The sequence below is a fragment of the Astyanax mexicanus genome, chromosome 1 (genome assembly GCF_023375975.1).
Source record: "Astyanax mexicanus isolate ESR-SI-001 chromosome 1, AstMex3_surface, whole genome shotgun sequence".
NCBI lineage: Eukaryota > Metazoa > Chordata > Actinopteri > Characiformes > Acestrorhamphidae > Astyanax > Astyanax mexicanus.
This window is the reverse complement of record NC_064408.1, coordinates 102,201,257-102,213,589: the sequence shown is the minus strand read 5'-3', so window position 1 is coordinate 102,213,589 and position 12,333 is coordinate 102,201,257. Positions and strand designations below refer to the sequence as shown.

Sequence of the window (12,333 nt, the reverse complement as noted above, 5' to 3'; positions counted from 1 at the left end):
GTGATATAAATCTGATATCACTGTACATCCCTAGTAAATAACTTTAGCTACAGTCATGTGACCCAAAATCACCCACATCAGGGAAAGACTAAAGGTGGCCAGAGAATGCCTAGAAAAAGATCAGGCTTTCTGTGAAAATCTGCTTTGGACCAATAAATCCTTAAGTTTTTTTTTTTTTTTTATCTGACAGAAAGGGTTTCCTCCCTGCACACCTCCCATTAAAATCAAGCTAGTGCTGTGGGAAGAGCTGTTTGTAGTCCCCCTGAGGCGATGTTAGGATTGTTGGAGACTTCTTTACTCATCTTGTGGTCTGATATTGGGCTGGACTTGTTAGGACAGCCTGGTCTGGCCATGTTGGCAGTTGGTTTAAAGGTTTTTTCCTTGTAAATAATTTTGTGGATAAACGAATGGCTGATTTCTAATTGTTTTTAGATCTTTTTAAATCCCTTTAGCCTCTAAAGAGCTGACAACAGTAAAGCCAGTCAGTCCTGCACATTTACGGACACATGTAATCAGCAAGCTTCACAATCACTGAAATCTGCAATTACTACTAATGTAACAGCTGGAACAGCCTTTATGACACAGTAAGTGACTGTCATTCTATAATCCTGAGGTTTAGGTGGATTACCAGTAATTCACTCCTCTTTGATGGTGTCCAAGTTGTCTGACAAAGGATACTAATAACCCACACAAAGGCTATGTTCAGACTGCACGTTAATTGGATTTTTTTCTGAAATCAGATCTGTCGAATTGACAATCTGCACTGTTATTTGCGGGATCAGATTGGATTTACATGTCCAGACACTAAAAGACGAATTGAAAGAGCTGTTTGGTTTCAGTAGTTAAGCTTTAATGTTCTTCTTGAATTCACACATATCCATCTATTTGAAATTAATTAGATAATTTTTTCTTAAGTTGTGACTCATGCAAAAGATGCACTATTGTTATCAAACCACCTTTAAATGTAAAATTCATATTTCTTGTGGTTTTTGGCCTTCCAGACTACCAAAAGCCAAAAGGATACAATCAGATTAACTTGTTTAACCAATTAAAACCCTTTCAATGTGATTTTCAAAATGGGACAATAAAGATTTTACATCTTTACGTATAGAACTCTTTTATGTGGCAGTGATTTCCATATTTTACAATTTTCCTTAATAAAAAAATAAAACTGTCACAATCTCATCACGTTCTGTGTCTCTTCTGTCTGTCTCTTTATTTTTCCTTCCTCCTGTTTGTTTATTTACCTTTCTTCTTAGCTCTCCTTGCTCTCCTTGTCCTCAGTGCTCCCATATGTGTTCATCTGTAGCTCCGCCCCCTTGTTACCTTTCCCCAGGTGTTCTCTGTTTCCTTTCCTGCCTTGTTTGTGTATTTATAGCCCTGTGTTTCCTGCTTTTGTTGTTTGCTTAGGTTGCATGTTTTCTTGGTCCTAGTTTACTCCTTGTTTCCTTGTTGCTTTTGGTTTATTGTTTGTTTATTTGTTTTTCTTAGTATATTAATAAACATTACTTGCATTTGCGTCTGCACTCCGGGTCCTCTCCCTGCTCCCATGTTCAATATAAAAGCTGATTTTAAAGTTGTAAAGAAAGAAAGAAAACTATTTAATGCTAAAATATATGTTTCATTATGCTTTCGAGGTTTTTACTTCCTTTGAAAATAAATTTAAAGAAAACAATAGTTTGAATATTTGATAGCTGTAAATGGTCCTGTTGTTACTATGCCCAAATAAAAAAAAAATAACAAAACTGCTTTTTTCAGTTGTTGTATTAGAAATTTAAATTGTAATTGTGAATAGCTCTTATATGTAAACATATTTGTAAAGAATTCATTTTTCTCTACAATCTAGATATGCCAAAGATCAGATTTGGGCTTTCAGTCTGATCACAGCCAATTACTAAAGACTAAAGAAGTAGTCAGTTCCACCTTATGCAGTTTAGTGTAGCACTGCGTTAATGGAAGGGGAAAAAGGGTGACATCCCCTGGCTTTATGTGGTGGAGACAGAGAGAGAGAGAGGTAGGGTGATCTGATTTGCAATGTCACATTCACATAACATGCTGGAGTACAGCGTGTACAAGTGCTGGAATATATGTAAAATAAAAGACCATGATCTGCATTAGTCACGTTAGTCAGCGGAACTGGCAGAAAAATGCTGGACGGATTAATGCTTTGTTAATATGTGCGGCTGATTGAATATTCATTCCCTCTCTACTCATTCTCTCCCAAAACCCACATCCAATTACAGTTTTTACCATCAACATTTATACAGCGGGCCATGGATATAGATGGCTTTGTTGTTAAAAAGGCGGTTGTGGTAATCGGATGAGGTGAAACAGTAAAGAAAGAATACAAATAAATAAATAAATAAATATATAATGTAACCCAAAGCAGCAATCGACAGTGGCTATAATAGCCAAATGTAGTTGCGCAACACAGCGCTTTCAAAACACGCACCACGAGAGACTTGAAACACGTAACATGGCAACACCGCTCTCACTATACAGCGAGACGAGTGGCAAGGTTCAATGGATGCATTATGATGGCGGCCATCATTATCACTGCTATTATCCTAACTGACTAATAGGCTCCAATTTTGGCGTCTCTGGGTGTGCTGTTCATTAGCGCTAAATTCCTGATCTGTCACATTGTGATGCAAATCAAGGCGCAGAGGAAACAGCGTGCTGCTGAAGAATTGATTTAAACATTGCTGCTCTTCATCTCTTTGTCTGCAGATCTACCATATCTTTTGTTATTTTCTGTTCAGTACTTACTTCAGCACTATCGGACTGACACCTTATCTCGGGTTACTGGGTCGGCTACAGAGATGATCGCCTGTGATAAGCAGGTTATACGACTCATAGGGAGTACGACTTCAGCAGCCCCAACATCATGCATGTTCTCATTAAGTAGGCCAGTGTATTACCGATATAGCAATGCTCACGTAATGCATATTCATAGCCATGAAATATTCATGTTCCACACATGCTTGCTTGTTTATTCCTGAAGATAAGACCAAGGACGGCGGCGGAACAAAGGAAATCTTTTGCACATCCGACATCTGCGCTGAGATTCAGAGGAAGTGACGCACGCGAGCCGTTTGTATGTTTCTGTATGTGTGTGCGTGTGCTTGTGCGTATGTGCATGTGTGTGAGTGCGAATATATGCTTACATGCTTGATTTTATGTGCATATACTGTATAAAATCACTGGATAATCTTTATCTGTATCTGTTTCGTTCCTGATACATCTATATCTCCATCTGCACAAGGGTGTGGTGCCTTATGCACAGCACATGCTCTGAGATAGCTGTATAAAGAGGAAATATTAACAAGGAAATAATAAACTTCAATCATGCTGTCGATAAATTTCACTTTTTCCTGATTGAGCGAACAACTTGGCCACGTTTCTTGTGCATTAAATCTATACATTTGACATTGTTAATTCATTTGTTCTAACAAGACAGGCTAATGCACGAAAGGCTGCAGTTTCATACACATTTACATTCATGGCATTTGGCAGACACTCTCAGCCAGAGCCACTTACAATTTAATCATGTAATCACAGAGTTAGGGAACATTGTGTTCGGTGCTCTGCCTGAAAGAGATCTTATTACTATTATTGAATAGTAGAGAACCACCCTGGTCTGATCACAGTACTTTAAAGCTGAGTATAGCCTAATTTCCATCCAATCCATAAAATAATAAAGCTATATTTTCTCACTATCACACAAAAGCCTTGTATAGTATCTCTAAAATAGGAAAACATTACATTATGAAATTACCTTATGTGAAGAAGTGAAAACTGCATGACCGTGATAATTTATAGCTTATTTATAGTGTTTTGCAGTATTTTTTTTAAACTGGAGCTAAAAATCGACTATAGTCCTATGCAGACGGGATTAGTTTATGAGGGGGATGTCTGTGAACACTTCTACTCAGTGATAAAACTCTTGCATCCGGACTGCAATTTAAAAAACAGGAGGAACCAGTGAGTTTTTGGCGTTTTCGGTCACATGACATCGCGTTCAGTAGCTCCTCCATTTCCACTCGCTGTTGTGTTTACCTGGATATCCATGGAAACGTGCAGTCAAAGTGTAATTACGGTGTGTGGCACTGGACAAATAGCAATTTTATTAAACGCGAGGTGAAGAAATTTAGAGATTTGCATTCAGACGGGACTAAAATTACCGGAGGACCACAGAGTTTAGCGAAAAACAGTGGACGTCTAAGAAAAACACATACATGGTCATTTTGGACGGGAATAATATTACAGAGGACCCCCCCATAAAAGAGAAAATTACCCCGGAACCCAGAATGTTGCGGATTAAATAAAAAAGAAACATTTTCTCCCTTTCTTTTTCTGCATTAGCTGTTCATTCCAAAAATTACATATTATAAATGTAAATACATGTAAAAAAGTAGATAAATAAAACTCACATCTGGTCACAACTCCCTCCAGTCTGATGATGTTGGGGTGGTCAAACTGGCCCATAATGCTGGCCTCACTGAGAAAATCCCGCCGCTGCTGCTCTGTGTATCCTGCTTTCAGACTCTTAATGGCCACATGGATCTCTCTCTTACTGGGTAGACGCAAGCGCCCGCTGCACACCTCCCCAAATTCACCTACAGCAAGAAAGCAAGAGTTTATCAAGCAGTACAATGTATTTACAGCATGTTTAACTTGCAGTATATGTCAAAAGTATGGAAGCAACGTTACCTGATTTAATATTTCTGGTGTCTAGTTTAGAACCACTTTAACTGGTTCCTCATTAGTTTTTGTTCTGGCCAGGCTTTATTAACTGTATAATCCTCATAGAACCTTCATGGACCCCTGTATAATTCAACAACTATGGGACGAGGTTCCTTATAACTATGTTTGGACACATTTAATTCCTAATTCAGTGTATTCTTAACATTGTAGATAATTATTAAATAAATAAAAATAATTAAGGGACACATATGAAATGACATAGTAAACAAAAAAGTCCTCCACAATCCTCTGATCTAAACCCAACTGAGGTGGGTATTTGAGGTGATTTGAGATGAGCTGGAGCTTCATAGCATAGAGGAAAAGCAGCAACTATTTTTCAGCACCTCCAGAAACTTCTTCAAGAAACTGAGAAAACTATTCCAGGTGATTTTCCCTAATAATCACACTGAGATTAAAATACCAAGAGTGTGCAGATCTGTCCTCAAATATAAATGTGGTACTCAGAAGAATCTAAAGTATAAAACATATTCTGGTTTGTTTAACACTATTTTCTGTTCACAAAATAATCCCACATGTGTCTCTGTATAGCTTTAATGTCTTCAATAGTAAATGAAAATAATAATAATGCAAGAAAGAAAACACATTGAACAAGAAGAAGAGGTGTGCCCAAACTTTTGACTGGTACTATGTAATATTAACTGCATATTTGTATTTTTTTATATACCATCAAAATGTAAACTAATAAAAGTAGTTTATAAGTGTTTAAATAGGAAGGTATTTAGGTATTTACAGGAATTTAAAGATATACTACATTAGAGTAAGAAGACATTACTGCAAAGCACTGTAATGTTTTACGAAAACTTCACTGGTAAAAATAGATGTCAACATTTAAGGCCGCTTTCCCAGACAGGATTTAAGGATAGTCCTGGACTACACATCATTCTCAATGAAGATCCTTTTTTTAAATAAAAATGTAGTCTTGGACTAGGCTTATCTTCTGTCTGGGAGAGCAATCCAAAGTGTTCTGTGGTTAAATGGCCAGTTCTTTTTCCATAGAAATCTCTTGAAACTTGACAAATCACTACTTGCTTTCATACACAGTTGGCTCGTGGTGTTCTTGCATAACTGCCAGCTGTCAAACTCCAACTGCAGTTCTTGATGGAACTCACCAGCGCCAATCACTCTCTCTATGCGGATGTTGGAGACTTCGATTTCCTTGGCGAAATCCCTCACTGCCTGGTTGGGGTCCTCGTACGTGTGAGGATGGATGTACGTCCTGCTGCCAGGAAGCTGGACTGTAAAGACAGGAGCAGAGGCAGCAGGACTGAGTGAGTGAGTGAGTGAGGATAATGGTTGGGCCTCTGCTCTCGCTTTTGCTCGTTCATTAGCAAAACCATCCATTTCCCTAAAGGAGGGGCGCGCCACATTTACAACTTCATTAAGCATTGTCTTTTGCAGGCAGGAAAAGTGTCATTAGAGAAAACACACATTAGGGAACTGAAGTGATCTGTGCCATCATTTATCAGTGGATGCAACAGAGGGAGCCTCGGCACACGGCGCTTTCACTTGCTGACAAATGGCACAGCTTGCGAGAGCAACATGTTCTGCCTGCTTTCGAAAGTGCAAGCCCAAGTGTGCGATTGCAAAGTTTGTGTTCTAACTAGCAGCAAATATCTGAACTGTGTTTACTGGAACTTGTTATTTTTTCAATGCTCTAGGGACTTGTGGTGAATTGACAGATATTAAGATGGTCTCACTTGAGTTTAAAACAGAGATCTCACTATTTAATTCTATTGGCTAGAGCAGGGGCTAATCTACATAATTATTACTGAATTATCAGTCTAATATTAAACTATTTGGCTTATCAGGTTGTTCCCTCACCTCTTCCATGCTGGAACTGCATCTTCTCCTCCTCAGGGTCCTGCTTCGCTTTGATGTAGCCACAATGCCTAAAGCAAAACAACACAAACATGGATTAACACAAAGTTTTAGATCACATTTTTTTTATTGACATAATGACATATTAAGACATATCAACCCATTAAAGACCAAATAATGCATCAATCACTGTACTATACATTCTGCCATTATAACTATTGCACAATACACTGGTACTTATTAACCAAATGGCCTTAAAATATATTAATTTGTATTTATATTGTTTCCAATTTCCACACTAAAGATTTATCCGGACACTTCACTATTATACTTCTGCATCCGGACTGCAATTGAAAAAAAAAACAGGAGGACCAGTAAGTTTTTAGGCTTTCTCTGTCATGTGACAGAACGTTTCAACTCACTGTTGTGTTTTTACGTGTACTTCCATGGAAATGCGCTCCCAGAGTGTAATTACAGTGTGTGGCAGTGGACGAATAGCTATTTTATTAAAGAGAGGTCAGGAAACTACATTATAACAATATACATGTTATAATAAAGTAAAAACACAGGCATTTATTAACCCAATGGCTTCAAAATGTATTCATTTGTACTCATGTATTATATCCAATTTCCAGACTAAGACTAGGGTTTTACCTGTTACACAACACTATGGTTCCTGGTAAAGGGTGAAAGCTAGGAAGCTATTTCTTTTTCTCTGAATCATCTGAAGCTGGTCATTGCATCTTTTGACTGTTGGGCTCTTCTGCTATTCAGCTCAGACCAGCTGCTCATTCTCTAGCTACACATATCTGCCTCAAACCAAATGCCCTCTCTCTATTACCAACTACACTGTTGTTTAAATTGACTTTTATCTAAACAATTTGCATTTTACTGCTGCTATTATGGAAGGTAGCTTTATGCTTTACAAATCTTGATAATTTGTTTTCTTATTGTAGGATTTCTGCAAAGCTGCTTTGCAACATCATTAGCTGTAAAAAGAGCGTGGAGAGGAAACCTTCACTGTCAGATCTGTTTCATAAGCCATATTAGGCTCATGCAATGACATGCATCACACTAAGTGGCTCCCAGAGAGCAAGGCCAACTCCACTCTCTAGGACTCCCAGCAACGGTTGACATCAGTATCACCAGGGATCAAACCTATGATGATAAGGCCAACATTGCTGGGCCACTCAGGAGCCAACAAAATACTTTTTTGGCAATAGATCTAAACACACCAGATGTATCACTACTACATGACTACAGGAACACTGCTGTTTTTTCACACAGTGAAAGAAATGAACAAGTGGACAGATGACCGTCTAGTGATTAAACTGACAAACAGTGATTTTGAGCAGGCTGCTTTTACCGTGGGAAAGCAAAATTAAACATGCAAGCATGGACACACATGGATGTTTTAAGCATCATATATCACAATGCAAAAGACAAATCTGACAGTTTAATTTCTGTCAAAAAGCTGATCATAAGGCCTGTCCAAATATTTACATTAAAGTGTCTATATTTACAAAATATAGACACTACCTAGAATCAGGAATGTCCCCAATCTGATCATATAATACTAAAGGGATCAGAAGCGGGTGGAAAAAAATCCGTATCACTGATGTATCATACATGTAAAGTTACATTACATGTTCACTATAGACTCTGTGACTCTGTTCACTATAGAACGCTGTGATCACACTGTTAAAGACAAGTACCTCATGACGTGAGTTGTGAGTGAGTTTGTGGCTGCTCGTGCTGTCATGCCATTTATCAACACTGATTTATGTTCAGTTAGCAGAGAGGCTAGCTACCTATTGAGCCATCTGCTACTTTCATCCACACTTTATTTTCCTCCAAACTTTCAAAACAGTGCAATTATGCTAAAGACTCTCAGGTCTACTCTCTCTCCCCCATCACCCCCCCACACACACAAACACACACAAATGCTAAAAAAAACAATATATGCAGCTTCACTAGCACTTATTTCTTAGCTCTGTTAAATTCAGTAACTCAGCACATCACAATATTCTCCTTTGAAAAGCACCAAAACTTCAGTATATTATCATATTGATATTATAATACAGTAAAAATATCTAGTCTAAGTCTAGTCTGCCAGGCCTCAACCATACCACGCCATTATTATTCTCTCCATCTATATATAAAAAAGAAAAAAAACTACCAACATAAAAAAATGATTAATGATCCTAATTATAATTAATCACAAATTTGCTGTTGTCTGACATTTTTAGGTGCCTAGATGCCTATTTAGATGGAAATAATTTATATGACCACTTAGTACTAAAAGTGCTTAAAGTGCTAAAAGTTTTGATACAGTTTCATTAATAATAATTAAAAATGAATAAAAAAAACTTAAGGAACAACTTTGATGTGTTCTTTCTTTTTTACTCCAATGAAAATGTATAGGTTTGGGATTCGGTATTGTTAGACACTCAAAATGGTTGGAGTCTAGAAATGTGATCAGAACACCCCTATTGACCCAGTACTGCCCATGTTTGACACAAAACAAGTTAGATTATACATATAAATGTGATGCGTTACAAACCACATATAATACATAAAAAATACAGTAAATGAACCATTTAAATTAGTATGCATTGCATATTGAATGTATACCAAGAAATTTAACAATTAAATGTCAAGGGTAACAGAGAACCCATACTGAAGCCCAGTCTTTTAGTATCATGTCCTCCCTCTATTCACTGCTTAACCTTCCCTCTCTCTGGCACAGTTATTACAACTGCCACTGCACAGAAATTCCCTCACCTCAGACCTTTTCTTTCAGACCAGTCCTCCTCATAGCCAAAAGGTCATGAAATAAATAGTACCTTCGATAATGAATATGTGAATGCACAGGGGAGGAAGTGTGCAGGACTTAAAAACTGATAATTGTGTTAATTATTCCTCTAATCCTTCTTAAGTCTGTCGAGCATAATAATTATATGGTGGAATAGGGGTGCTCTGGGCCTGGATGGTCTGAGCGTAGGGAAGAGGGGCCCATGTGGAGGACAGCAGCTGAACTTCTGCAGAGCAGCACTGAGCCTCAGCCTTCTGTTAGGGACCAGCTGGAGGAAAGAAGGGCTCTAAAGCTACTCCCTCAGGAGCGCGGCTCAATAATAACACAGAGCACGGTGGACGTTTACCGTTGAATATTAATGCCGGCGCACAGCTGATCGGGAAACGAGACCTGCTTTCCAGGATGGAACTGGGTAATGTATCATAATGTAAACGCAAAGTTGTCTCAAACAAGAAAAATACCAAACTATGAAACCAATGAATCCCATGAGACAGTGTGCAGTGACCAGTAAGTGCCAATCAAATCAAGCTACCTTCTACTTCACAGTCTTACAAGTAGCCTGATATGCTTTGATACAGCCTTACACACTTCTGATGTTTTCTCAAGCTGCTTAAAAAAAACACCTGGGATGTTTCTTTACAGCAGGTTTAAAGACACATTGAAGCATCACAACTCACTGTTTATCCTATTAAACTGCCCTAAATGGGTTGATGCTGGTCTGGTTTAGTGGTATATGATAGGAAAGCAACATAACCCAGCAGGCTGTATTAGATGTGTAAGAGCCTAAGAAACATTAAAAACTAAGCTCTTAAGATGGTTTAGCTTAATTACCTAAGTTATCTTGATTTATACTATTAGTTATAAAACATTACAAAGAAACACACCTGCACACCCTTTAGAATGTGGAAATAAAGTTTTCGACAGCAACAGTGTCCAGTAGTCTTTTTAGGCTAAGACATTATTTACTGATGGAGGGTCGAAAATAAAAATAAAGTTAATTTATTAACTAACTATTTACTTAAATGTACTGTAGTCTAATTACCTAATTTTCCACTGTAACTATAATGGATAAAGGTGGCGTTACATGTTCTCCAATACTACCCGACACTGTCCATATATGATATGAACAACTATTATTATGTCCAATTGTGTCCTAAAACATTTTAATTGAATCAGCTATATTCAATTGTATTTAATCAGGAACATCCACACTTTTGATTGGCACTGTATCCACAAGTGTAAAGCTTCCCATCATATTTGACACTCAGCAGAGCACATAAACCTGCTAAACTGAATTCCATGCAGTAATAACGGAGCACTCTGAGGTCCAGCAGCACGAGCGTGTGGTCTGCGGAGTGCGGGTGAATTATATTTGGTCTGGATATTGACTTCCTCCGTGCGAACTGTTGACACAGCTGATCAGTAAGTGTCTCAGCTGTGCCTCGGCAGGCCGGGCTTAGTGTTAGAGCCTCAGGCTGGAGCAGTCTCCCCGAGCCTGGGGGTCTATTACATAATGAGGAGACTGCTGGGCCGGGCAAATCTCCCATTCATCTGCCCCCTAATCTGCCTGTTGCTTCTCCCCACACAGCTGGGGGTTGTGGTTTGTCTCTTTCAGTATGAACAGGGGACCCGTCTGCTTGGGGTCTGGGGGGTACATGTGTGTGTGTTCCTCTTCATTGCTTTTAATGAAGGGAGGGGTGGAGACTGAGTCTCCAGGGAGACCACACCTGTTTAGCAACTGCCCCGCCTCTCCTTACGTGCCTGAGGCTCGATGTGCATCTGTGATCATCACACATGCACACGTACACTCACACACTGCCTTCTGAGAGTTCACAAGTATGTAGGTGTTCCAGTATTTTAAATCAGAATTATTGGTCTAGATGCATAAAAATACATTTGATCCAATAAATAAAGAAAAAATACACATAAAATAAAAACATTAACAAGAGATTATGCAAACAAACTGCAATTAAAAGGATGTGAAAAAGGATAATTAAAATTAAGTATTACGGTACTGAGGAGCCTTATAATAATGCAAGTGTGAACACATCCAATACACATTTAACCCATAAGAGCCCAGATATGGTTGGACCAGAGCTGTAGAAGCTAAAATCCACATTTGAAAGAGCTAGTTTTACCTTTAGCACCACCTCAACACTTCTACATTCTGTAAATAAGATCAGATGAAAGAACACACATTCACACACTGTCCAGTGATGCTTTAACATGCAGTCATCAACTTGTGATGTCAGCATTTTCTGTTTTCCACTAAAAACACTATTCTCTACCTTGGAGAGCACTTCAGTGCTGAAAAACCAAAACATTTGTTGTTAAAAAGATCTATATATGTATGCATAAAGCTTTATACTGTTTGTACTGTTTGTAACCTGAATAGACTTATACTGTTCACTTTTTCAGTCCTTTACAATCAACTACACACACTGTGTATTTGTTAGAACGTGGAGATATAATATGCATCATGAAACAAGGGTTAAAAATCAATTATATTACAATATACTGCAATAATTGTGTTTATATCCTTAAAAAAGTAAATTTTATCATGGATTTAGTTTTATAATAGGTTAACATTGTGCATGTGAGTGTTTTTGAGTATTTCAGCTTTGTTTATATTATTTTCTGACACTGAAAAGAACCGAAAGATGTTGGAAATACTGCCTATTCTGCAATAAATCGCATAGTTCTTCACTGACATCTGAAAAGGGTGGTGAATGACAGTAATAACTCTTGATCTGACTCAGGAATTTAAATCAGAGGAAGACAATGTATCCCCAAACGTCTGACAGACGTTCCGCAGAGCTCCACTGCTGGATCTGAGAATACAGTGAGTACAGAGGTGGGTGAAGGCGGGTGGGTGAAGGCGGGTGGGTGAAGGTGGGTGGGTGAAGGCGGGTGGGCGGGGGGTGGTGTGTGTT

The 12,333-nt window shown here is 38.3% G+C and overlaps 1 protein-coding gene across 1 annotated transcript in view; it reads right to left on the bottom strand.

The window, feature by feature from the left end:
- The window catches only part of ek1 (eph-like kinase 1), a 135,183-nt gene that overhangs the window by 23,595 nt on the left and 99,255 nt on the right, over positions 1 to 12,333 (bottom strand). The window contains exons 9-11 of the mRNA XM_022681064.2: positions 6,589 to 6,656; positions 5,877 to 6,002; positions 4,434 to 4,619 (exon numbers count right to left, since the gene is read on the bottom strand). Coding sequence (XP_022536785.2) covers positions 4,434 to 4,619; positions 5,877 to 6,002; positions 6,589 to 6,656 — 380 coding nt within the window. The remainder of the gene's footprint in view (positions 1 to 4,433; positions 4,620 to 5,876; positions 6,003 to 6,588; positions 6,657 to 12,333) is intronic.